The following is a 27,934-nucleotide window of genomic DNA, read 5'->3' as shown; positions in this document are numbered from 1 at the left end:
CTTTATACACAATCCTGTTGTCTGCAAATAGCAACAATATTCTTTTCTGATCTTTAAACCTATTATTTTTCTTGTATTATTACACTGTGAGGTTCTCTAGTATGATGGAGAGTGTGGGAGTGAACAGTTTGTCTCATTCTCAGTCCTCAGGGAAAAGTGCATTTTGCACATGGAATGGTGATTTTTGGTGCCTCAAGGGCAGACTGTGCTGGGTTAAATAGTATTTCTTGTTTTATTAATATTGTTTATTTTATTGTTGTTATTTTAGTGGTTACTATAGAGCTCACAGTGTGACATCTTTAATTCATCAAGTTGACTTAGATTTTTTTTTTTAAAGATCTTATTTATTTACTGGACAGAGAGAGACACAGCAAGAGAGGGAACACCAGCAGGGGGAGTGGGAGAGGGAGAAGCAGGTGTCCCACTGAGCAGGGCCCTGGGATCATGACCTCAGCCGAAGGCAGATGCTTAACGACTGAGCCACCCAGGCGCCCCTGACTTAGAATTAATATCATGCCATTTTACACTATTCGTTTCACACATGACATCTTACCTTGCCTACTTCGCACTTGTAATTCACACATTCTATTTCACGCTTCCAAAATTTTAATAACCTAATGGCAGTATAATTCCTTTTAAGTCCATTCCCTGTCTTTTGAGCTACCATTTCCCCACCTTTTAGTTTTTTATTGCTATAAATGCACCTTACAATATTACTAATTTCATTCTTAGGCAATAAAGGACTAGATAGTAAACATCTTCAGCTTGGCTGGCCATACAGTCTCTATTAAATCTGTTAAATGATCTGTTCTATAGTGAAAGCATTCATAGATATGTAAACAGATGGATGTGGCTATGTACCAATAAAACTTAACTTTAAAAAGTAGGCAGGGAGCGGAATTTGGCCCATGGACCTCTCCTAAACACTTTACCCTTTAAGGAAAATGAGAAGAATGAAAACCTTATAAATATCCCATTATTTACCATTTCTGGTGTTCACTACTTTTCTGTTGATCTGAGTTTTCAACTAGTGTAATTTTCTTTCAGACTGTAAACATCCTTTAAGATTTCTCTGTGTAGGTCTTTCAGCAGTGAGTTCTCTCAGATTTTTTCATTTAAAAATGTCCTTGGGGTGCCTGGCTGGCTCAGTCAGAAGAGCATGTGACTCTTGATCTCAGGGTGGTGAGTTTGAGCCCTATTTTGGGTGTAGAGATTAGAAAAAAATAAGCTTTTAAAAATAAAAGTAAAAAATAAGATTGTGTTTATTTCAAAAAATTTGTTTATTTCAAGTGGCTCTGTGTAATGTGTAGTGCACTGGACTTCTAGTGATGAAAAATGTCTTTATTTCACACTAATTTTTATTTATTTATTTTTAAAGATGTTATTTATTTGAGAGAGAGAGAGAACAAGCAGAGCGGAGGGGCAAAGGGAGAGGGAGAAGTAGACTACCTGCCGAGCAGGGAGCCTGATGCAGGGCTCAATTCCAGGTCCCCAAGATCATGACCTGAGCTGAAGGGAGACACTTAACTGATTGAGCCACCCAGGGGCCCCATTTCTTGTGATTTTCTTAATAACACTTCTTTTCTCTAGCTTACTTTATTGTAAGACTACAGCATATAAAACATAAAATGCTTGTCAATTAACTGTTTATGTTATCAGCAAGGCTTCTGGTCGAAGGTAAGCTATTAGTAGTTAAGTTTTGGGGGAGTCAAAAGTTATACGTGGAATTTCAAAAGCAGGGGGTTGGTGCCCCTAACCTCCACATTGTTCAAGGGTCAACTTTTCAATTTTCTGCTGGTTCATATACATCTGAACATCAGATATACAACTGAATGGTCATTTTAAAAAAGATTTTAAGTAATTTCCACACCCTATGCGGGGCTTGAACTTACAACCCCAAAATCAAGCATCACATGCTCTACAGACTGAGCCAGCCAGGTGCCCCTGAATGGTCATTTTAATAACTCATTCTTCGCTCATATTTTGGATGTTTTATTTCTCAAAATATCGAAAACATATTCATATCCTGTGCTGATAATTACTGATGCACAGTCATTTCATGTCTGATTGTATGTTCTTTCTGTTGATACATGTTTCCCTGTAACTGTATGTATGGTGATAAACGCTAACTGGACTTACTGTGGCGGTCATCTCACAAATATATTGCAAATCATTATGGTGCACACCTGAAACTAATGTTGTGTGTCAATTATACCTCAATAAAAACAAATAAAAGTTAGTATTTAGTTGGAAAAAAAGATAAATACTCCTTGAGGGCCCATATTTGCTGTGTTTTTATGTTAGCGCTTAGTTCTCTACCTTTTACGTAGATGTTAAAAATGTTTTTCAAAATAAATAAAAATTTAAAAAGATAAAAATATTTTTCAGCAATTTCTATTTCAGGGATATTTCACCTGTAGGATTTAATGGATATACCTTTCAAAAACTTTTAATTTGTCAGGTTAGTCAATAATTAAGTGTACGATTGCAATAGAGTTTTTAATTGAAATATATTTGATGTATAAATTTAAGATGTACGACATGTTGATTTGACACATCTATATATATGATAATATGGGAAGATAGATTTAATGGTATTTTACTTCTTTCCATAATGAATAATGACTATTACACAAAGACATAGTCTTTGTAAGTTATGGTAAAAACAACCAGAATGTATATCTAGAGGTCTTTTTCACATCAGTAATGATCACCACAAATTGAAGAACAATGTGTTATTAGAGGGATTAACATCAGCTGAGGATTTATCTGTAAACTTTACCTGGGAAGAGTCGCAGCTACTAGGTTCTGCTTAGAAGAATCTGTATCTGGGTATGATGTTGGAGACTTCTAGCAACCTGTGACAATAGTTAAAGATGATTGCTGCGTGTCATTCAGAGTGTCACAGACAATAGCCTTTCTTTCCATTTTCAGTTGCCCTGGCTTCTAAAGAGCTTTAAGATACTGGACTTTAGTTAATAGGCAATAGATTCTTAGTCTGTCTTCTGTTTCCAGATAGAACTTATGTGCTCTCACCTTTGATAGATATTTGATCTCTCAAGGTGAAAATATGTCAATTCCTGAGACTTTTGTGCTTTTCCTAGATATCCCCCACAAAGTCCAATTATAAGTGTCTAAGTCTTTGTCATTTCCCATGAACAGGCTATGCAGCTACCAAGCCAGATATGATCCTTAATTTCAAGCATGGAGAAGAGTCTTGGAGCGTAGAAGATGAAATGCAATGTCAGTACTTTTCAGGTAAGTGAGCAACTGAGAACAGGAAAATGTGAGACTTTGAAAGTAACATGGTTGGCCAGGAGGGGATGATCCCTTCCAAATGTGTTTTAACAAGGCTAAAACTTTAAAGGTCATTACAGATATTCAGTAATTACAGAATCATTAATGTAAATCAAGGTAATTACAGAAATCATTAATGAGGCTCTCATTTGCCTGGTGTTTCAAGGGATACGTGCACCTCTTTTTCTCGCTTTGGATTGATTCATGTTCAGTAGAATGTTTCCTGTGCAGCTTCCAGACCTCCTTCTTCTCTTCTACTTCCTCTCTGGCAATGCCCCTTCCTGTTTTCTCTACAGCTCTTGTTTTCACCCCTTTTACCTGATCAAGTGACATAACGGTTCTTCTAGTCAACACAGAAGCCTTTTATCCTGGGATCAGGTTTTTGGACTTCTGTGGGCCATGTGAAAATGTATCAAAACAAGCTGGAAGGTGGGAATGTTGACCACAGTGGTGGTGTCTAAATATATTAGAGCTTGGGAAAGGTTTGCTTTCTGTTGCATGAAGAATTAGAGAAGAATCAGTAAGAGAGGTTAATTATGCTTATCTTTGAGTGAGAAGCCGAGGATTCTTCATTCTAACCTGCTTCTCCAGGATACTTGTTCAAGACTTATGTTGGCATCTTTCTTTGGTCATTGTTTGCACCTGATGAATGGACTTTCTCCCTTCTCTGGGCATCTTCAAAAGTCTCCAGAGTCACAGAGCATGAAGCTTCATCCTTGCCTATTTCTATCATTTGTTCCTAGTGTGGTTTCATTTTCATGGCCTTAAGAATACTAGTTATATGCTGATGAGCCCTAAATTTCTGTCTCCAGCCCAGACCTTCTTTTATCCACACACATTCACCTAGATATTTCATTTCTGCACTTGAAGATCTAATAACTACTTCAAACGTCATGTCACTCTTGGTTCCTCTTCTCACTTACACCACAGATCCAGTCCATTAGTGAGTGTAGTCTGTACTTTCCCCTTATTGTATCTGGAGGTCCTCCACTCCTTTCTGTAACTATTGTTTCACCCAAGCGCCAATATCCATTGTCTTTTGCCAAAGTTATTATAGTTTTCTTGAGAATGCTCTCACTGCTTTACTCTTGCTTCTCTCTGTTCTTCACATAATAGCCAGATTTCTTGGTCTTTTTTTATTATTTATTTTTAAAAAGTAGTAGAAGTCAGTTTTTCCATCCTCTCACCCCCCAAAATTCATGAAGACAAAAACAAACTTTAGAAACATGCAGATTCATAAAGACATCAGGTCTGACAATTATCTGGGTATGGAAGATAATTAAACCATCATATGGAAAGCACAGTCTTCTGAGTTGGAGGAAAGAGGGAAAGATCTACAGTATAAACCAAAAAAATGCTGTATGCCACAGCTGGGCTTTACTGATTTTCCCAAGCACAGTCCACAATCCTAAAAATAGTATTTATGTCACAATACTTAAGACCTTGTTAGTGTGATAACTGATATATGTACACAGACGATGACATTTTTAAAGTGAAAATCGGGACATATCATCTCTCTCCCACTATTACCTTGAATGGCATCCTGTTACTATTAGTATAATATCCAAATTCCTTCCAGGATCCTCCTATACGTGAGTATTTCCTGACTCCTGCCTAAATGTTTGCTTACTTTCTTATGTAAAAAATTTTGAAGTATAACATATACACACAAAAATATATAGCTATAAGGGTATAGCCCAGTTAATTTTTACAGTCAGTATACTGTGTAACCAGTAAACTAGATCAAGAGTACCAGAGTACTGTGCAGGATGCCATTGTGTGAACATACAACAAATTATCCCTTCCACATTCAGGCTGTTATAACTAATACTCCTACATATCTTTACATAAAGGTCCTTTATTTTACATTTTTCTACCTTTGAAAACGTTTATTTCTGAATAGTTTAGACTTAGTGAGAAGTCCCAAAATTATACACAAGTTGCTTACATATTCTTTTTGTAGATTTCCCCAGGTGGTAATATTTTATCACATTTGCATTATCACATTCTATCCACGTATTATTCCATTCACACACATACACACATCCTGTTTTTCTGAACTCTTTATCCCTAAATACTTAAGTGTGTATTTCCTAGAAACAAGTTAATTTTTCACATAACCAAAATAGAAAAAAAAATCAAAATCAAATATTGACATTGATATAGAACTATTACCCAATATACAGAGCTTACTCAAAGTTTACTGATTGTCTCATTAATGTTTTTTATAGTAAATGGAAAAAAATATTGTTCTGGACCTTTCCTTATTATCTTGCTCATTCTATTGTGGGAACACTTGCTTTCACTCAAAAGTCAGAGCTCACTGATTATGACCCAAATCCTTTAGGTAAGAAACCATATGGATGCAATGAATGTGCAGTGAATGCTTGTGAACCAGTCATGACTGTGCTTCAGAGAATTCATGCAGGAAAGAAATCCCATGAATGCTGTGATTGTAGGAAAGCCTTTCCCAGTAAGTTAGAACTAATTACTCATCAACAGACTCACACAGGGGACAGACCATTTGGGTGCAATCAATGTCAAAAAGCCTTCATTACAAAGTCAGCACTCATCTGTCATCAGAAAACTCATCATAGGGAAAGGAAATCCTATGCATGCAGTAAATGCAGGAAACCTTTTCCTTGGAAGTCAAAACTCACTTTACATCAGAGAACTCATTCAGGAGAGAGACCTTTCACATGCAGAGTATGTGATAAAGCCTTCATGGTTCAGACACATCTGACCGTACATCAGAGAACTCCCACAGGACAGAAACCATATGAATGCTCGGATTGTGAGAAAGCCTTCTCGAAAAAGGCTCAGCTCATGATTCATCAGCGAATTCACACAGGAGAGAGACCATACGGATGTAGTCCATGTCAAAAAGCGTTCATTACAAAGTCAGCACTCATCTATCATCAGAAAACTCATCACAGAGAAGGGAAATCCTATGCATGCAGTAAATGCGGGAAAGCTTTTCCTTGGAAGTCAAAACTCACTTTACATCAGAGAACTCATTCAGGTGAGAGACCTTTCAGATGTAGAGTATGTGATAAGGCCTTCATGGTTCGGACACATCTCACTGTGCATCAGAGAACTCACACAGGAGAGAAACCATATGAATGCTCAGATTGTGAGAAAGCTTTCTCAAAAAAGGCTCAGCTCATGATACATCAGCGAATTCACACAGGAGAGAGACCATATGGATGTAGTCAATGTCAACAAACCTTCGTCCAGAAGTCAGATCTCACTAATCATAAGAAAACTCAGCATGCACTCGGGAAATCTCATGGATGCAGTGAATGTGGGAAGGTTTTGTCCTCTAAGTCAACACTCATTATACATCAGAGAACCCATACAGGTGAGAAGCCCTTCAAATGCAGTGTATGTGATAAAGCTTTCACATCAAAGGCACATCTTATTGTCCATCAGAGAATTCATACAGGAGAGAAACCATACAAATGTTCAGATTGTGAGAAGGCCTTCTCCACTAAGGCACATCTTATGATTCACCAGCGAATTCACACAGGAGAGAGACCATACAGATGCAATGAATGTCAACAGGCTTTCATCCAGAAGTCAGGTCTTACTAACCATCTGCAAAATTGTCACGCACAAGTGAAATCTCATGGATGCCGTGAATGTGGGAAGGTTTTGTCCTGTAAGTCAACTCTCATTATACATCAGAGAACCCATACAGGTGAGAAGCCTTTCAAATGTGGTGTATGTAATAAAGCCTTCACGGCTAAATCCTATCTCACTGTACATCAGAGAATTCATACAGGAGAGAAACCATATGAATGCTGTGATTGTAAGAAGGCGTTTGCTACTTTGTCGACTCTCATTGGTCACCGGAGAACTCACACAGGAGAGAGGCCCTATGGATGCAATGAATGTCAAAAAGCCTTCTTTCGGAAGTCAGCTCTTATTAATCATCAGCAAACTCAGCATCGAGGAAAATTCTCTATGCAATGACTATAGGAATGTGAGAAATAGTTTTTGATTAGTCCTATCTGCTCAGAGAACTCATATTAAATAGAAATGCCATGAATGCTGTGATTATAGTGACCTTTCTGGAACTTCTGTAGGAAATTAACCTTATGGATGCAATGAAAAGTTGTAAGCCTTAAATCTGAAGACTCCTCCCAGTATACCACAGGGATCTCGCCAAAAGAGAGAAACATTGTAAATTCAATGATTGTCAAAAAAATTTCATTTGGAAGTCACAGGCTGTGAGTTTAGGAGGCAACACCTGTGGTTTCAGTGAAAGTGGGAAATCATTCTTCTCAAATCACATTTGTTATACATTAGGGTATTCATTCAAGGGAGGGACCCTGCAGTTGCAGTGAGTGCAGAAAAGCCAAGAAAAATCGCATCTCAATGTACATAAAAATTTCAGGAATGTTGTGGTAATGATAGCATCCTCTAGAAAGTCAAAACTCTTTGACCATCTTGTATAGGAGAGAGATCCTACAGATGCTATGACCGTGGTACAGTTTCCAGTTAATGCATATCCTCCTTACATCAGCAAACTCAAGTAGGAGGAAACCCCTATTAATGTAGTAAATGTAGTAAAGCCTTCATCTACATGTCAAAGCCACTAATTATCTAGCAAAATCATATAATAGATAAATCCTTTGGCCACAAAACTCACTGCATATCAAGAAAGAAATGTCATTAATTGCAGTGATTATCTACGGTGCTTTATTTACAATTCAGAGCCTTTTACAGTAATTTCGTATTTTATTGAACAGATTACATTTCACATTTTCTGAGATGTAAAGCAAAAATATGACTTAAAGAATGTAGAATAGTAAAGGGGGTGAAGTATAGTCACACATTTAGTGAGTTGTAAACTAGAAAGGTATATAAAGCTTTGAGTTGGAATCAGAGGGAAAACCTGTTCAGGACTGAAGGGAGGTCCTTGGTTTCTTATTACAAAAATCTCCCATTGACTAAAGGCTATACAAATAAAAAGTCAGTTTATGGGAAAAAAACTCCGAATTGCACAAAGCCCCATTAGGCAGGAGAAATGGCCAGAATAGAAGGATGTGAGCTGTGGGGGCAGCTAGTCTGCAACAGGGATGCAGAGGGAGGATGCGGCTCACGTCCAGGACCTGTAGGTAGGAGCAGGCTGGGAAGAAGTCTAGAAGCAGAGGTTAGAGCATTCACCCAGAGCCCTTGCATTCCAGTCAGAGTTTCTAGGATGCTGATGCTTTTCTCAAACAAGGTACAATTCAGAGCTTTTTAACTGCTTTTAATTCACATAGCAGAGGGATCCTATTCTCAGACAAGGGAACAATTTTTAGGTTCAGTAAAGTTAAAAAATCCCTAAGGAATCATATATTATAGAAATACTATGATTATGTCACTAAAAATGCTTTCTATGGAGGATTTGATGTCAGTAAGCATCATAAGCTCTTAAAAAATAGAATTTGCTCTACACAGAGCAGTGAATGTGGGAAAAGCATCAGTGATTAATTGTATTTTATTTTTGTATTTCTGGATTTATTTCTTCACACCTGACTATCTTCAGTTGTGATGCATGTTACAGTCAGTGGAATGTCCTCATTTAGTTGTTATGGCTTCTCTATATTTGATGGCATTTTAGATTTGGATAATTAGCTAAACTTGGAAAGTATGTATAGAATGAAATTATTTTGTAAGGGCCTAACATAATTGTTTTAGAAAGGATTCCAGAGAATATTCTACTACAAATATTAGACATTTTCACTGCAAATATGGTGCCATTTGAATATATAAAAAATAGTAAGTTGAATAGTGACAAAGGTTTGTAGGGCTTATATTGTGGAGTATACTATATAACATGGACTTTATGTATTTGACTTTATTATTTTTTGGAATTACATGAAGGAACGTAATTTTTAGGGTTTAATAAATTCTCAGCATAGACATAGAATATTAAGTAATAAAATCTCATGTAAATAGGGGCGCCTGGGTGGCACAGCGGTTAAGCGTCTGCCTTCGGCTCAGGGCGTGATCCCGGTGTTATGGGATCAAGCCCCACATCAGGCTCCTCCGCTATGAGCCTGCTTCTTCCTCTCCCACTCCCCCTGCTTGTGATCCCTCTCTCGCTGGCTGTCTCTATCTCTGTCGAATAAATAAAAATGGGATATTGATACATAATGGGATATTGATGACCTATACAAGTGAAGTGTTGTTGAATGTTAGAACATAAGCCTCAAAAACATGATAAGTGAAAGAATCCAGACACAAAGGACCACATATTATATTCCTATTTATATGAAATGTGAGGAATAGATAAATCTATAGAGACAGACGGCAAATTGGTAGATTCCCTCAGCGCTCTGATATTGTTGCTTCAAGATCCCCAAGCACCAAGATTCTGCTCTTAAATGGTGAACAAAAAATCTCAAATTATTAATGATGCATTCACAACAATTTCTCTTTTCTTCAAAGAATCTAGTTATTCACTTACTCAAGCAAAGGTACATGGATGTCTAGAACATGACAGACACATACCCAAGTACTGATGATGAAAAGATTTATATGACATTGACCTAGTCATGTAGACTTTTGGCTTCATATAGAAGGCAATCAAATAAATACAGTACTGCATAAATGTTAATATTATCTTGATGCTTTGTCATTTTTTTCTTTGAAATACTTGATGGAAGTATGGAAATAAAGTTGGACAGAAATAATTTTGGGACATCAGAATTTTTAAGGGTTTACTAGGATGATTATTAAATTGGATGCAGTATTACGTAGTGATAAGCAGTCGTCGTTGACATAGAACTAAAAAGCTATTCATTCTGATTTCCAGCTGTGTAAAGTGGAGTATGTGCAATTATTAAAACATTTGTATTGTAAAATATACCATACAGAAAAGTATATTAAACAGTCACACACGCAGGTGTCAGTTTAACATAAAATGGCAACAGCTATGTGTGAACAACTATCCACTACCACTCAGATCAAGCAATAGAACGTCCCAGAAGCCCTATTTGTCCCAGAAAACATCCCTCCCTTCATTTTCTATGGTCTAGATCTCTTCACGGAGACAAACCTGGAGTGCTTTCTTGAGTCAATTTCACTTCTCTAGATTTTTTCCTTTGCTAGAGACATCCTTGGGGCGCCTTTTGCTGGATCCCCTTTTCCTTGCCCAGGGAATATTTTCTTTGCTGTAAGGACCTCAAAACTCTTCCAAAACAGCCAAGTGTCCCTGAACCCTTAAGGCAATGATGCATGCACTACTGACTGAGGCAGCTAGGCACACTGTTTATGGATTTTTTTTTTTTATGGAGACTTAATCACATAGGCAAGGTTTAATTTGATAAAGGGAGTTTACAAAAATCTTTGATAAACATCATACTTAAAGGACAAACTTTGAAATCAGGAAGACAATGCTGCATCATCACACCTTTTCAACATTGGACTGGAGGTCTCACCCACTGCAAAAGGGAAAAATAAAGGTTTAAAAATGGAAAAGAATGGGGGAACTCATTATTTAAAGAGAATATGGGGACACCTGGGTGGCTCAGTCGGTTGGGCGTCTGCCTTCAGCTCAGGTCATGATCCCAGGGGTTTGGGATTGAGCCCCACATCTTGTCTGGCTCCCTGCTTAGCGGAAAGCCTGCTTCTCCTTCTCCCTCTGCCATTCCCCCCTGCTTATGCTCTCTGGCTCTATCTCTCTGTCAAATAAAAAAATAATAAAGAGAATATGACTTTTTGTAAAAATCTAGAATAACTGCTTTATGTTCCTTTAGGTAACTGTCAGCCAGGTGCAGCAATGAGAGGGGACACAGGAGAGGTGCAGGAAAAAAAGTTTATTATACTCACAGGTCCTGAGACACAGAGTCACTGCTTGCTGCAAGGAGTTTGCTCAGGAGAGAGTGCCAAGGGATCAGTCTCAACCAAGGAAATGAGGTGAGAGCAAGGATCCGTGAGTAAATGCCCTTACTGAAGGTCAGGAAGTACCCCCTATTTGGAAGGGCCCTGTTGGGTGAGTACACAAGAAAAGACTGTAGGAGATTTCAGCGGTGTGTTTGAATGACACAAGGTCAACAGAAGGGTAGGAGGAGGAACTTGTGCAGGAGTGAACGCTATTACAGAGATACACCTGGTCGCCTGATTGGTGTACTCTGGGCCTGTTTGTGGGGATGTTGAGGCAGTGGGAAAATATGAAGTTTTAAAAATTTACAACACAATAGTCACAAAAACGATTAGAATTAATAAGACAGCTTATCAGTTTTGCTTGGTGTAATTTCAATATACAAATCAATTGTATTTCTATCTACTACCAACAGAGTTAAACAATGAAATTGTAAAATATCGTTTACAAAAGCGTTAAAAATGTCAGGTATCATGAAACGACTCTAATAAAAACATGTAAGACTATTGTAAGAAACATTCAGAACTTTACAGACATTAAAGATTTAACTAAGTGGGGGCGCCTGGGTAGCGCAGTCCTTAAGCGTCTGCCTTCGGCTCAGGGCGTGATCCCGGCGTTCTGGGATCGAATCCCACATCAGGCTCCTCGGCTGGGAGCCTGCTTCTTCCTCTCCCACTCCCCCTGCTTGTGTTCCCTCTCTCGCTGTCTCTTTGTCAAATAAATAAAATCTTTAAAAAAAAAAAAAAAGATTTAACTAAGTGGAGTGATACACAGTGTTCATGGATTTTAAGACTTAATTATTGTAGAGATGTCACTTACTCAAAGGATTTATAGATTCAATGCAGTAACAAAACAAATCCTGAACACTTTTTTTGTGTGTGTGGAAGTTGACAAGGTGAGTTAAAATTTTATTTGAAAATATAAAGGGCCTAAAGAACAAAGGCGTGTAGGAAAAAAAAATATGGCAGGAGGCCTTGCTTTATCAGATTGTGACTTAGAAAGCTCCCATAGCTAAAACAGAAGTGCTGGCGCAGGGATAAACGCGAAAACAATGGAATAGAACGTCCAAAATCAGAGCCACGCAGATAGGGACACCTGACTTAGGATAGAGATGGTTCCACCTAGAAGTGGGGAAATCCACTAAATAATGCAGCTGGGATCATTACACAGTATTCACGAAAACAAATGACTGGGCGGGCTGTGAGTAACGAGGATACAGAGGATCCTTCTTTATTGTACCCAGTTTATCTTGAGACGAGATACAAGTAGTATTCTTTTGGCGCGGATCGCGGTTGCCAGTGTCTGGTCCACAACCGTTTCCGGTCGCGAAGCACACATCCTCATGCCGCCTCTGCCCCTTCAGATCCACTTCTAGTCTCCTAATCCCCGTTTTCTCAAATGTGCAGCCAGGGTCCTCGCCGCCCCCAGATCCCTGCCCCGAGGTCAGCTCTTCGCTGTACGGATCCAGAGCTTCCCAATATGGCTGCGCCCTCCGAGCGGCTTCCAAACGGCGAGGAGACCGAGCGGGAGCAACCATTTCCGGCTCAGGCCTGGTCTGTGATTGGCTTAGCGCTCCGCTCAGGTCGAAGACTAGGCGAGAGCGATTAAGTCCTACTAAGCATGCGCGATGGCGCTGACACCCGCTGCCGAAGTGGAAGAACTGGAGATGATGATAAGTCTTGAAAGGAAGGGAGAGGATGGGTTGTATTTGCACCTTTCTGGTCAGGCCGACCAGCTCCGGTCGCTTACGGTGGCCATCTCGCTCTCCGTACGGCGCACGATCCAAGATGGCGGCGCACGGTCCACAACGGCCGCTACCCCGGCAACGCAGCGAAATCGGTGCGGCGATGTTGCGCAGCGATAAAATTCTAACCAGGGCCAGAATGAGGGTTTGTGGGCTGATCGTTCACTCCAGAGTGCCACGGATGCCGAGACACGGGCCCGCAGACCAGATGAGCGGAAGCGGAAGTGGCGTACCGAAGCTTGGGTTCCCACGGCGTAAGGTCACAGTTTCGCGGTCGAGGTTAGTGAGGTTTCTACTGGCCGCTTTCAGGGTCCCGCGCTGTGGGAATTCTGCGACTTGAGATGCGGTTCGTGGTGGGTACTCGTGGGGGGCTGTTTCAGTTGGCTTCGGGGTTGTCAGCGGCATTGGCGGAAGCTTGGGCTGGCAATGGTATTTAGAACGAAAGACTATTCCTACTGACAGCGGCAGGTGGGCTCCGGGTCGCGCCCCAGGCCGTAGTTAGAGGCGTTGGGAGAACCACTGACCGAGGGGCCCATCGGGGTCTGGTCGGTGAGGAAAGGATTGGGGGTCATCTGAGGTTCCTATGGTCCAAGTTTGAGCATCCGAGGGGCCCGTGATCCCTGTGAAAATAGGTGTGTGGGGGCTGTGCATGGGTGCGAGAGCGAAGTGCAGGGTGTTCGTGGGAGAGGTGGGTGGGCTTGGAACGCGAGGAGCCGCAGGGAGACATTTGGGTGTGTATATTGGGGTGTTATATTTCCCAGCTTTTTATGCTGAATTGAAGCATACAGAAAAGTCGAAAGAATAGCAGGAATGATTCACCCGCCATGAATAGATCCACGAGTTGTTAAAACCCGCGCCATAAACTCTTAGAATGTGTGCGTGCGTATCAGCCAGTGTACACGTGCGTTTGCACGCGCATGAAATCGTGTCAGTCCTAGCTTTTTCAGCTAGCAATAATCGCTCCTCGGATAAACCCTGCTGCCATTGCGCAAAGCTAGCCCTAGCTTTTTATGTCCGTTTTGCTACATGTTTGTGTGATTTGTCGTATGGTGCTAAACTCTTTTAATTCTGTTTTCCTATTCAAACACATTGATATCTATCTCACAGGTACTTTTGAGGGCCCTAACTTCATGACTTCCATCTAACCTAATTACCTCCCAAAGGCCTTATTCCCAAATACACGTGAGTTTGGGGGCTACGTTTTTTTTTTTTTTTTTTAAGTAGGTTCCACGCCCAAGGTGGGGCTTGAACTCACAACTCAGATCAAGAGTCACATCTTCTACCGACTGAGCCAGCCAGGCACCCCTGGAGGACATAAATATTAAGTCCATAACAGGTAGGTACTTGACAAAAGGTAGCTATTATTTAAATGTATGCTTTCATAATGGGAGTTTTCACATTTCAAACGATTCTGTTAACTTTTTAAATTATATATATAAACATTTACATATGTATATATTTTCTAACTCTGTATTTATGTTTCATATTAAATGGAGTTCTCTTCAGTTTATCACAATATAATTATATACTTATCATCAATAAAAGCAGATAAAAATCACCTTAATCTGTAATGGTTTGAAATGTATTTTTAAACTGAATTATATTTTATGGAAATTTTTCCTTTTTTAATGGGTAAAAGTAGGCTGGATCGAATGCGTTTTTCAAAGGCTTCTGGTTTAGTTTAACCAAACGCCCCGATAATGTTTCATTATCTTATGCTTCCACACAGTGTGCCAGGTTTTTCTACATCTTTAGTGGCAGTGGGTAAATCATCCTTTCATTCTTTTCTAATATGATAGTCCGATTTAGAGAAAAGTGATTAGCCTCAGCTTTTCTTTATAGTTTTATTTAATAAAGGTCATATTTGATTATTTGAAAATGGAAAAGTCTCCATCCTTGTTCCATCTTCCTGGCCTCTCTCCTTCTAACTCTCCCGAACTTTGAAACTACTATTCACAAATTAGTATGTATTATTCCCTGGGCTTGTATAATTTTATTACATGTATATGGATATATTCTTAACGGTAGTAGGAGTACACTCTTTAGTTTTTCGAGTTTGTAAGTTTTATAATGAGGATATTATAATGTGGTCTTCTGAGGCTTGCTTGTCTTGATTCAGTTCAAGTCTGTGATTCATCCATTGTGCATGTAGGCTTGGTTCATTAATATGAATTTCATTGCATAAATACAATGTAGTTGTATTCCTGGGAAATAGCCTTTAAATTGTTGGAATGTCCTGAGTGACAGGAGTGTCTTTGTTATTCATGGTGGGTCTGTAGATGGTTATGCCAGTGAGGTGACTCAGGATGGGGTTCTTTATGCCAGAAAGACCAGCCATGTGATTAGAGGGTTGGGCCTTTGAGCCTGGTGATACAGGCCCAACCTCCGAGATAGTAAGGGTGCTGGAGGTTGAGTCACATGACCAGTGATTAGATCAGTCGTGTTTACTTAATGAAATTCTAATAAAAGCTATAGACACTGAAGCTCAGGTGAGCTGCTGTGGTTGGCAGTACCCTAGATATTGTCACTTGTAGATATGCTGGATGGGTATTGTGTCCTGACTCCAGAGGTATAGGACAATGGAAGCTTCTGGTTTGGGAGGATCCCAAACCTCACTTACCCTATTGTCTCTCTCCATTTGACTGGTTATGATGTATTCTTTTGCTATAATAATATATTTTTTTAATTATTTATTTTTAAAAAGATTTTATTTATTCATTCGAGAGCGAGTGCATGAGTTGGGGGAGGGTCAGAGGGAGAAGGAGAGGGAGAAACAGACTCCCCGCTGATCATGAAGCCCAACTGGGGGTTCTTTCTTATGACCCTGAGATGATGACCTGAGCCAAAATCAAGAGTCGGACACTTGGGGCGCCTGGGTGGCATAGCGGTTAAGTGTCTGCCTTCGGCTCAGGGCGTGATCCCGGCGCTATGGGATCGAGCCCCACATCAGGCTCCTCCGGTAGGAGCCTGCTTCTTCCTCTCCCACTCCCCCTGCTTGTGTTCCCTCTCTCGCTGGCTGTCTCTATCTCTGTCAAATAAATAAATAAATAAATAAATAAATAAAAAAAAGAGTCGGACACTTAACCCACTGAGCAACCCAGGTGCCCCTCCTTTTGCTATAATAAAACTTCTGTCTTGCACAGTTTCCCCCCCAGGTACCTTGTAAATTACTGTTTTTTCTCCCCCTTTTAAATCTTATTGTTTGTTTGAATATGAAATTGCAATTAATGTTTATGTTGATATTAAAACAGTTGCATAATGACAGTTTTGTTTCTTTTCCAATCTTCATTCCTTCAATTTATTTTTCCCATTTTATTGCTTAGGTTTTTAATCTGTGGTACATTTTTGACCTCAGAGAGAGGTTATCCCTGTCCCTAAGTTTAAAGAAATGCTGTGGATTATTTTCAGATACTCTTCCTTGTCTGTTTCTAGTTTAGTAATATATGTATTTTTAATTGTCAGTGGTGGGGCACCTGGGTGGCTCAGTCAGTTGAGCTGTAGACTTTTGATTTTGGCTCAGGTCATGATCTCAGGGTCCTGGGATTGAGCCCCATATTGGACTCTGTACTCAGCAGGAATTCTGTTCAAGGACTGTCTCCTCCTCTTCCTCTCCCCCGCCCCTCTCAAATAAATAAATCTTTGAATTGTCGGTGGGTACGGTTTTTCCTTACATGTCTTTTCTTCATCTGTTGAGATAATTAAATGGTTCTTATTACACTACCCTTGCATTCCTGGAATAAAGTCAACGGTGCATAGTATGATTCTTCCAGTATTTGGTTTTCTTAGTATTCTTCCTATATATCAATGGATATGGTTTCTTAGTATTTTATTTAGGCTTTTTATAGCTAAGTTAATATATGCAGTTGGCCTGTAAATGTCTTTCTCACATTGTCCTTGAAATCCAGTACTGTTTTCTTCAGTTGCCCTGTAGCCTAAGACACAGAGTCGCATTTTCCTTCAGAGTTCTCAGCAGTGTGATATTGAGAATATTAAACTGTGTTAATATATTTCTAGGGTGTCCTGGCATCACTAGATTACTCGGTGTTAAATTAATTTTTTCATAGCCAGAATTAATCCTTTAACAGCACTGTTTATGTAAGAGATCCAGCTGGGATTTTGTGTGAAGATGAAGTCTCATCAAGAGATACGTATTTGAGATTCCATTGCAGAGTTTAAGGACACACACTTTGTTTTCAGAGGCAGACAGCCTGTATTTGTTTTGCATTTTGTAGGCAATGTTAGCTTAATTGAAGGTATAATTTACCTACAGTAACTCTTACCAGTTCTTCATGTGCAAATTTGATGGGTTTCTCAAAGGTATACCAATGTGTAACCTCTACTTGCCTCAACCCCAACAGTTTCTTGGTTCCCCTTTCCATTTGAGACGATCCCATCCTTTGTTCCCTTGTGATCATTTATGTGCTTTCTACAGTTATATGTATTCTAATACCTCATAAAACCTGAGTTATACAGTAAGTAGTTGTGTCAATGCGAGTCCCATTCCCTGGCCTCTGTTTTTGAGTTCCGCCAAGAAAGAATTCAGAGCCAAACTTTTAAGCAGGCAAAGGTTTAATAGCAGTTTAAGCAAAAGTAAATTCCTGAGATGGGAGAGTGAGCAGGCCCAGAGGTGGCAGCTGTGCCCTGAGTCGGGGTTGTTTTTCCCTTTTGTGTTTGGCTAGGTTATGGGTCATAGCTAGGGCGGTTTCTGACTGAGGTTGCCGCCAGTCATCTAATGGACTCCACCTACTGGGGGAATTTTTGGCCTTTATATGGTCCTTGTCAGAACTGTCATGGCAGCCATTTGGGGCGGGTAGGGGGAGTTAAAATCATAATGGAAATGTATTATAATAAAGCTCTAGGTTACTCTAGGGCAGTGGTCACGGGGAAGAACGCAGGCATATCCCCTGGGGTCTTTCCCAGGTGTTTCGAGCTTGGCCTCCGCCCTTTTACAGTCAGAAATCACTTGTTTCCCCCTCATATCTAGCTAACTGCCTACTCTGTCAGTCGCTGGTGTTTGGCTTCTTTTCGCTTAAAATAATGCTTTTCATCTTCATCCATGATTTTCCATTTATCGTTAGTTTATTCCTCTCCGCTTTTGAGTAATAATTGGTGGCACAGATACGCCGCAGCATGTTCATTCCCCGGTTGATGGATTTTTTGGATTTGGGAGGTCAGTTTTGGATATTCTGAATAAAGCTGTGATATGCATTCGTGTACAAGTCAGAGTGGCTGTACCTCCTTGTATTTCTGCCAGCGGTGCAGGAGAGTTCTTTTTCTTCACATCCTAGTCAGTACTTAGTATTTTCAGTGTTTTATGGTGGAGCACATGACTCTTGATCTCAGGCTTGTGAGTTTGAGCCCCAAGTTGGGCCTAGAGCTGATTGATAAATAAATAAATAATTAATTAATTTACCGCCATTCTAACAGGTTTGTAGCAACATTTTATTTAGGTTTTAATTTGCTTTTGTTGTGTAACCTAAAGCAGCTTTTTGTGTGTTCATTAGCCATCTCTCTACTTTTGATTGGGGGGGGAACATGACTGTTGAAATCTTTTTTCTTTTTTACTAGATTGTCTTTTTCGTGAAGTTGGAAAAGTTCTTTTTATTTTTTAGTTAGAAGTCTTTTAGTCAGGTATGCATTTTGTTAATATTTTACTCTAGCCCGTAGCTTGATCCTTCATTTTTCAAGTGCCTTTAGAATATCAAAATTTTTGGTACTGAGGATGTCTAATTTATCAGTTTTTTTCTTTTATATGCGTTCTGTGCCCTGTTCAAGAAATCTTTGCCTAATCCAAGGTCACTTAAAGTTTTCCTGTGCTTTCTTCTAGAAGTTTCACTGTTTCTTTTTTTAAGTAATCTCTACGCCCAACGTGGGGCTTGAACTCACAATCCTAAGATCAACAATCACGTGCTCTACCAACTGAGCCCACCAGGTACCCTAACAATTTCAATTCTTAAATCTATAATATATTGAGTTAATTTTGGTATGGGGTAAACAGGAATATCCTATTGTTTCAACAGCATTTGTTAAACATTTTATTATTTTTTATCATGCTCATGCTTATCTCTAACTTGTTGAATATATGGAGTATATATAATAGCGTTTTTGGTGTACTGGTCTACCAGGTCTCTCCCTTTGGCCATTTTTGTCTGTTTCTCTTGCTTGATTTTTTCCCCCAGCTATGGGTCATGTTTCCTTGCTTCTGCGCATGTCTGGTAATTTTTGATTGGATGTCATATATTGTAAGTTTCACATTGTTGTTTGAAGGATTTTCTTTTATTCCTTTAACTACTTTTGAGGTTGGTTCTGGGAGGTAATCAAGTTACTTTGAAACCGTTTGATTCTTTGGAGGCTTTCTTTTAAGCTTTATTAGGTGGTGCCAAGAGTCTTTTGTCTGGGATTGTTTTGTCCCCATTTCTGAGGTAATATTCTCCTGAGACCTCTGCATAGTGTGAGACCAGGCATAGTAGAAGGTCTTTCCACTCAGGCTGGTGGGAACACTAACTATTCCTGATCTCATGTGAGCGCCAGAAATCGTTCCACCTGCTCCTTTCCAGTGGCCTTGGCAGTTTCCTCCCAGTTCATTAGTGCTAAGCCAGCGACTCAGAGGAACCCTCCGCCTCTATAGAGTGTGTTTTCCCTCTCTTCTCTGGTAGACTGCCTGGCAAGTGTTAGTCATCTTTGCTTCCTCAGACTTTGAATTCTGTATCATTAACTCAGCAACACTGCTAGACTCTTGGGGTTCCTTCTCCCTGTGCTGTGGCCTAGAAAGTCTCCAGGCAGTGAGCTGCGGCACACAAGGGTTTCTCACCTTGTTTCCCTTCATCTCTGACTTCTGTGTGAGAAAATAATTGTTTTAGACATGTTCCTCCCCCCCCTTTTTCAAGTTGTTAAGATGAAAGGGTCATTCATAATTTGGTAATTTTCCCTGCAATCAGAGGTTCTATCAATTCTGAGGGTTTATGTTTTAATCCTTGGTACACCAGTTACTGTGTGGCTTTTAGCTAGGTGCCTGACCTTTCCTTTCTTCATTTTCTCTAAAATGGAATGATTATAGTCTACCCCCTTGGATTGTGAGGGTTAAGTGAGAAAAGAAGATGCTTAAAACAGTTCCTTGCATGTATAGGAACCTGCTTTTATTATTATTTCCACGCAAACAGATCTTTCCTTGAATCCACAGATGCTGGCTTCCGAGAATGAAGCACTTCCTATAAAGGAAAAAAAGTAGATCTCAAGTCTAGAAATTCATCCTTGCTGAGGATACCCTTGATGAGACACCTGAATGCTGAAAATGACCAAGTCCCAGGTGAGCTGTTTATTTCCTAGATTTCTAGAAGTTTATAAAAATATACAATCTGATGGTTGCCAGAGTTGGTAAGGGGGTGGGAGGGATGGGCGAAATGAGTGAAGGGGAAGGGAAGATAGGCTTTCAATTATGGAATGAATAAATCATGGGAATAAAAGGTACAGGAAATATAATCAATGATATTGTAATAGTGTCTCTGTGACAGATGGTAGCTACACTTGTGGTGAGCATGGCATAACTACAGACTTGTTGAATCACTATATTGTAAACCTGAAACTAATGTAACATTGCGTGACAACTATAGTTAACAGTTTAAAAAATTACACAATCGAAGTGAATGATGTATATAGATCTATTGCAGCTGGGAGAGATGTGCTTAGACTGGGAGACAGAATAATGATCTGGAGTAGCCACTCAGGGAGGGAGTTCTATCTTATCTGTATGTCACATGTTGCAAGGTGCTAACAACTGGAACATTGCCACACAAGTGGCAGGATCCAGAGCTGAGTTGCAGACATTTCTGTGGTAATACTGGAAACCATCACAGGAGAATAAAAACATGTTATAAGATTTACTGTGTATATAAGCAGGAAGCACATGAACTTTGAGTAACCATTTCCCAGAGATTAAATGTGAAGAACTGTCTTTAATGGGTCTTCCTCTTCTGTTTTTCTCCAGAGTGTGGACCCAGTGAATGGTCATTTTCTAAGGAAATGTGGGAGATATAAAAGGCATAGGTAGAAAACTTTAAAAATCTCTTATCCAAAGACAAGAGTAACTTCTACCTAAGGGTTATTGTGTAGATCGTTGCGTCAACATATGTAAAGTGTTTACAACAATATATAGCGCATAGTAAGAGCTCTGTTTTTGCTTTTTTGAGTATCATGATTTAATACATAGCACAATTTCTAAAAGGCAGGTTTTTTTTCTTTTTTAAAGATTTTATTTATTTATTTGACAGAGAGAGAGAGAGCCAGCCAGCAAGAGAGGGAACACAAGCAGGGGGAGTGGGAGAGGAAGAAGCAGGCTCGCAGCGGAGCAGGGAGCCCGACGTGGGGTTTGATCCCAGGACGCTGGGGTCATGACCTGAGCCGAAGGCAGACGCCCAACGACTGAGCCACCCAGGTGCCCCCTAAAAGGCAGTTCTGATCATAACATACTTTTGTATATGAAAAGCACTGCAGTGTCTACCAAGTGTCTGCAGGAAATTTGTGCAATTCCTCCAAGGTCTGTTGCTGCCTGTACCCTGGGCATCTGTTCTCTTTGGTCTCTTCTGTTTCATTGAACTTTTTGCAGTCCTTTGAACCCAGCATGGTATTTAACACTTTTTTTTTTTTTTTAAAGATTTTATTTATTTATTCGACAGAGATAGAGACAGCCAGCGAGAGAGGGAACACAAGCAGGGGGAGTGGGAGAGGGAGAAGCAGGCTCATAGCGGAAGAGCCTGATGTGGGGCTCGAGCCCGGAACGCCGGGATCACGCCCTGAGCCGAAGGCAGACGCTTAACGACTGAGCCACCCAGGCGCCCCAGTATTTAACACTTTTAACACATGCTTTCTCTGGAAGACCCACAGCTCCCATGTCTTCCAGCTCGTACCACGGAACATACCACTAAACATGCTGTACCTCGTCCAGCTTGACCTCTTCTTCAGAGCTATTAGTTCCTCACCTACTTGCGCCCATATTTTAACTTGAGTATACTTCTGTTGTAACCCTTGTTAATGTCTTGCCATGTATGAACTCTGTAAAGGAGTGTACTTGCCACTCTGCAAGATCAGAAGCTACCTGGTCAGTACTGTGCTTTATTTCCTTTTTTACTGCAGTGTATAGTAGGTAACATTAAATGCTCCTGGGGCACCTGGGTGGCTCAGTCAGTTAAGTGCCTGACTTTGGCTCAGGTCATGATTTCAGGGTCCTGGAATAGAGCCCTGCGTCAGGCTTCCTGTTCGGCGGGGAGTCTGCTTCTCCCTCCCCCCTGCCCCTCCCACAGCTCGTGCTCTCTCTCTCAGATAAATAAATACATAAAATCTTTAAAAACCCCACAAAAAAAACAAAAAACATTAAATACTTCTAAGGTGGGTTGCAGATGGTTTTTGGGTAAAGTTTTAACAACATTTTACATTGGGTGAATTAATGAGTGAAGAAGTGAATGAAGAATGCAGAAAGGAGGCGTGCCTAGGTGGCTCAGTTAAGCATCCAGTTCTTGAGTTCAGCTCAGGTCACGATCTCAGGGTTGTGAGATCAAGCCCCGCATTGGGCACTCTGCTCAGAGGGGAGTCTGCTTGAGATTCTCTCTCTCCCTCTCCCCTCCCCCAATTCGCTCTCTCTCAAATAAATAAATCTTAAGGGACCCCTGGATGGCTCAGTCGGTTAAGCCACTGCCTTTGGCTCAGGTCATGATCCTGGGTCCTGGGATCAGGTCCCACATTGGGCTCCCTGCTTAGCGGGGAGCCTGCTTCTCCCTCTGCCTGTTCTACCTGCTCTGCCTGCCGCTTCCCCTGCTTAGCTCTCTCTCTTTCTCTCTCTGACAAATAAATAAAATCTTAAAAAAAAAAAAAAAAAACAAATAAAAGAATGCAGAAAGGATAGTTTTAACAGATTTATTATCGTGCAAAGTATAAATCAAAACTAGGTATAGAGAAATACTTGTTTACAAATTTCTATAGTAAAAATAATCAGAATAATATCCTATATATCTTCTATATTTTATTCCATTATATTAACTGCAGATTAAAAAGGATTATGTTATTACAGGGCTTGTTGTCATTCAGTGATGTGGCTGTGGATTTCACCTGGGAAGAATGGCAGCTACTAGACACTGTTCAGAGGAACCTCTACCGGGAGGTGATGTTGGAAAATTATAGCAACCTAATGTCATTGGGTAAAGACCACTTCCCTAAATATCTCACCATGAGCCCATTAATTGCCCTTTTTTCCCCCATTGATAGAATTTATGGGTACTCTGATATCCTTAGTGATTTTGGAATTGTGTAGGTGGTAGAACTTGTTTTCTTTATGATCAAATAGTGACGGTACTTACTTTCATTTTCTGAATGAAAAGTTTCTGTTTTGCTAGATGTACTGTCTATTCCCTGAAACTAAATTTTTCATCATAGGCCCTAATACTGCTCAGTTCTCTAGGATTACCTCTTGACAGGTTATCAAGCCACCAGGCCAGAAGCAACGGTCCACTTGGAGAAAGAACAAAGAATGGTAGAGAGAGAATTCCCAAGTCAGCGTAGTCCTGGTGAGTACACTAGGGCAGTGGGAGTTGGTGGAAGCCAAGTGACAGTTGATCATTGGTGTGTTGGGAGCCTTGTTATTTTAACATTTTTTTCTCATAGTGTCTGAATCTTAAGAGGTGACTTAGAGCAAGTGAAAAGAGGTCATCAGTGTGAATGGTGTTTCCTTCTGTCACCATGTATGACTCATTTGCTAGCCACCTAGCAGAAGATGTGCCTCCTTTTATCTACTCTGGGTCAAATCTTGGCCTATTTCATTTGGTCTTTCCTTTTTGGCTTAGTTCTTCTTTTGCAGCTTGTTAGACACACCCTGCCTTCACCACATCATATCCATATTTGCATAGCTCTTCTGTTACGCTTTTAGATATTCATAGATTCCCTCCAAAGTTTGAGGATACCATGTCTTCAGTTCATTACTTATTGTCTCTTTCTTTTATTGCATATCTCTGACTTACATTGTGCACCTGCTGTATCAGTTTCTCCATTCTCTTTGGATATTGACTTGAGATTCCATCCCCCCCCATTTCATAATGGTAGGAATCACCGATTTTTTTCCCCCTAGAAGTACTGTGGCAAGTTTAGGGTTGGTATCAGGAAAATATTGAGAAGGATGAATCTGTGGAGGGAAATAGTGAAAATGAGGCATTGGGAAAAATATTTTCTCTGAGCAAAAACTTTGTTCCTTTTGTAGAAAGACCCCTTCAATGTTTCTCAAGAGGAATAAAACTAAAGTCAGATTCAAAATTCCAGAGTAAAAACTATGCAGAAATGAATTCTGATGAACCAAACAGCCATGGGAAACCGTTTTTCCATACTCTCCATGAAACCTGCCATACTCAGGGCCAGTACAGTGAACATAATTTCTGTGTGAAGACTTTCAGCCTGGTGAAAAATCTTAAAAGACATCACAGAATTCATACAGAAGGGAAACCTTATGAATGTAGTGAGTGTCCAAAATCCTTCAGATATAAGTCAAAGCTCATAATACACCAGAGAACTCATACAGGAGAGAAGCCGTACAGATGCCCTGAATGTCAGAAAGCTTTCAGTACAAAATGTCATCTCACTCTACACCAGAGAACTCACACAGGAGAGAAACCGTATGGATGTATCGAGTGTCCAAAATCTTTCAGAACAAAGTATCATCTCATTCTCCACCACAGGACTCATACAGGAGAGAAACCCTATGAATGCAAAGAGTGTGGAAAAGCTTACAGGGAGAAGACAAAGCTCAGATTGCATTATAGAACACATACCGGAGAGAAACCTTTTGAGTGTAGTGATTGCGGGAAAGGTTTTATGCAGAAGTCAAACCTGATTATCCATCAAAGAACTCATACAGGAGACAGACCCTATGGATGTAGAGAATGTGAGAAGACCTTCTGTAGTAAGTCTCAGCTTGCTGTTCACCAGCGAACTCACACAGGAGAAAAATCGTATGAATGCAAGGAATGCGGGAAAGCCTTCAATAAAAACTCACATCTCTTGGTACATCAGAGAATTCATAGAGGAGAGAAACCTTATGAATGCAGTGAGTGCGGAAAAGCTTTTGTACACACGTCACAGCTTATTGTACATCAGAGGAATCATACAGGAAGAAAAGCTTATGAATGCAAGGAATGTGGGAAAGCCTTCAATAAAAAGTCACACTTCATAACACATCAGAGAATCCATACGGGAGAGAAGCCTTATGAATGCAGCGAATGTGGAAAAGCTTTTATAGACAATTCACAGCTTATTGTTCATCGAAGAACTCACACAGGAGAGAAACCTTATGAGTGCAAGGAATGTGGGAAAGCCTTTAATAAAAAGTCATCCCTCATAACACATCAGAGAATTCATACAGGAGAGAAGCCTTATGAATGCAGTGACTGTGGAAAAGCTTTTATAGACAAGTCACATCTCATTGTCCATCAGCGAACTCATACGGGAGAGAAACCCTATGAATGCAGTGAATGTGGAAAAGCTTTCATACGGAAGGCAATGCTCATTGTCCATCAGAGAACACATACAGGAGAGAAACCCTTTGTGTGTCTTGAATGCCAAAAAGCCTTTAGCAGTATGGCAATGCTCAGCAGACATCAGCTGATTCATACAGGAGAGAAACCTCATGGGTGCAATGAATGTGGAAAAGCTTTCCGCCAAAAAAGCCACCTTATTATCCATCAACGGTGTCATACCGGAGAGAAACCCTATGGATGTGTTCCATGTGGTCAGATCTTCAACCAGAAGTCCCAGCTCATTAGACATCAGAGACGCCACACAGGAGAGAAACCGTATCAGTGCACTCAGTGTGGAAAAGCCTTTTTTGAGAAATCATACCTCAGTGTCCATCAGAGAAGTCACGCAGGACAGAAACCTTATCAGTGTAATGAGTGTGGGAAAACGTTCTCTGTCAAGTTCTTTCTCACTTCACATGAGGAAATTCATGCTGGAAAGAAATCTCAGGAGCCCAGTGAGCACTGGACAGACTTCAGTGAGATGTCAGATCTCACTGAATACAAGAGAAATCACACAAGACACACCCTATGAATGCTGTGAAAGTTAGGATACTTTTGGTCAGTGTCAGTTTCAGAGAATTTATGCAGGAGAGAGATCTTTTAAATGCAGTGAATATAAGAAAATTATCTACTACCAGTGTAGCCTCATTTCATTAGGGAAAGGCATATGAAAGAGGTGAAAAGTCAAAAATCTTTTCTTGACATGGAAAATCCAATTATACATCACACAGAAATGAAGGCTGAGTGCAACAGATGTTTTTGATGGTCATCTAATAGTTTTCACCGTGGGGGAAAAAAAAGACCTCACAAATGTTGTGAATCCTGGAATGCCTTCCAAACAAATGAGCTTTCATACCAAAGAAAATAGATGACTGAAGACTTGCGATGAGGAATGCCTCTGGCATGGAGTCGAAAGTTAATGTGCATCAGGTAACACTTATTAAGGAGAATTAGTGTGGTATGATGATGCTGGGAAAGGTTGCTTACGTATAAACTTTATAACAAAAATTTCGTTCCTCTTGTCACATTGCCATTTATTTATAGAAAACATAACATGAAGTAGTCAGGAAGAGCAAATAACTTCAGTATGCCAAAGGACACTTTGTTTCACGTTTGAATATATTGGGTAGTCAAAACAGGAAGTGAAGAATGGTCCAAGATGAATGTATTTGCTTTCTGTCTATTTTTGTAGTCCATGTATATAGTAATTTTTGGGTTTCACAAGGTCATGAAGGAAAGTTGTATACCACAGAATTGTTTGTAATATGCAGTATCCATCAAGAAACACCAACATTGTAAATTTTTTAATATCCTATAAATTGCAGGGGAAGTCATTAGGCTTAATATTAAGACTTTTAAAAAAACTCTTTACTGGTGTACATAAGTGGATCTGATAATAGTTTTAGCCCTTTGGAATAATAAATTTTTTTAAACAAATTGTCTTCTGGTTGTCACTCAGTAAAAATAAATCCGTTAAAAATAGTGAGATTTGGGGTGACTGGCTGGCTCAGTCAGTGGAACATGTGACTTTTTTTTTTGTTTTAAAGATTTTATTTACTTGACAGAGCATGAGCAGGGGGGAGGGACAGAGAAGAGGGAGAGGCAGGCTCCCCACTGAGCAGGGAGCCTGATGTGGGGCTTGATCCCAGGACTCCTGGATCATAACCTGAGCTGAAGCCAGATGCTTAACCAACTGAGCCACCCAGGTGCCCCGAGCATGTGACTCTTGATCTTGGGGTTGTGAGTGTGAGCCCCACATTAGGTGTAGAGATTACTTAAAAATCTCTTTAAAAAATACTGAGATGTGAGAGTGATGAATAATCACAAGTCTTCTGTCCCTGAAGTTCTGAAAAATTGGAAGCAGCTGCCATTTTCAAAGAAATGAAAATCTTTGGTGGTGATATTGCTCAAAGGGGGAATGTGGCTTAGACCTATGGTAAGATGTGCTTCCCACTGCTTTCTCTCATAAAACCTAGTTTATCAGCTTCCTAGGGCTGCCATTACAAACTACTATAAACTGAGTGGCTCAACAGAGCAGAAATTTATTGTCTCTGGTCTGGAGGCTAGTATAAAATCAAGGTGTCACCTGGGCCGTGCTCCCTCTATAACCTGTTGGGAAATCCTTCCTTGCCTCTTCCTAGCTTCTGGTGATCTGCGGGCAGTTTTTGTCATCCCTTCGCTTGCAGCTGCAGACCTCCAATCTGTGATGAAGGCTTTTCTCCTGTGTGCCTCTGTGTCATCACGTGGCCACTTCATAAGTCCACCGGTCACTAGAGAGACCCACTCTACTGCAGGACTTCATCGTAAACTAACTCCATCTGCAAACACTCCATTTCCAAATACGGCCACATTCTGAGGTACTGGAGGTTAGGTCAGCGTACTTTTTTTTGAAGGGAGGGAAAGAATTCATAACACCTAGTAATTTGGATATAAACCTATAGAGAGAGTCTCAGTTTCAGGTCTGATACA

At 40.2% G+C, this 27,934-nt stretch overlaps 2 protein-coding genes across 2 annotated transcripts; both read left to right on the top strand.

Moving 5' to 3' along the window:
• The first annotated feature begins 3,165 nt into the window (after positions 1 to 3,165).
• LOC123778053 (uncharacterized) lies at positions 3,166 to 9,410 on the top strand. The gene is made up of 2 exons (XM_087871181.1): positions 3,166 to 3,258; positions 5,645 to 9,410. Exons 1-2 carry the CDS (start codon positions 3,186 to 3,188, stop codon positions 7,270 to 7,272), a joined length of 1,701 nt encoding a protein of 566 aa, XP_087727307.1. The 5' UTR covers positions 3,166 to 3,185; the 3' UTR covers positions 7,273 to 9,410.
• A 2,840-nt stretch (positions 9,411 to 12,250) lies between these two features.
• Positions 12,251 to 26,925, top strand: LOC123778004 (uncharacterized). Its single transcript, XM_045775142.2, has 6 exons — positions 12,251 to 13,270; positions 14,139 to 14,253; positions 20,098 to 20,223; positions 22,978 to 23,104; positions 23,381 to 23,470; positions 24,157 to 26,925. The coding sequence occupies exons 3-6, from the start codon at positions 20,200 to 20,202 to the stop codon at positions 25,995 to 25,997; spliced, it is 2,082 nt and encodes a 693-aa protein (XP_045631098.1). The 5' UTR covers positions 12,251 to 13,270; positions 14,139 to 14,253; positions 20,098 to 20,199; the 3' UTR covers positions 25,998 to 26,925.
• Positions 26,926 to 27,934: the final 1,009 nt, after the last annotated feature.

This window comes from Ursus americanus, chromosome 21 (assembly GCF_024610735.1).
Source record: "Ursus americanus isolate L20-20 chromosome 21, mUrsAme1.1.p, whole genome shotgun sequence".
NCBI lineage: Eukaryota > Metazoa > Chordata > Mammalia > Carnivora > Ursidae > Ursus > Ursus americanus.
This window is presented reverse-complemented; position numbering and strand designations above follow the sequence as displayed.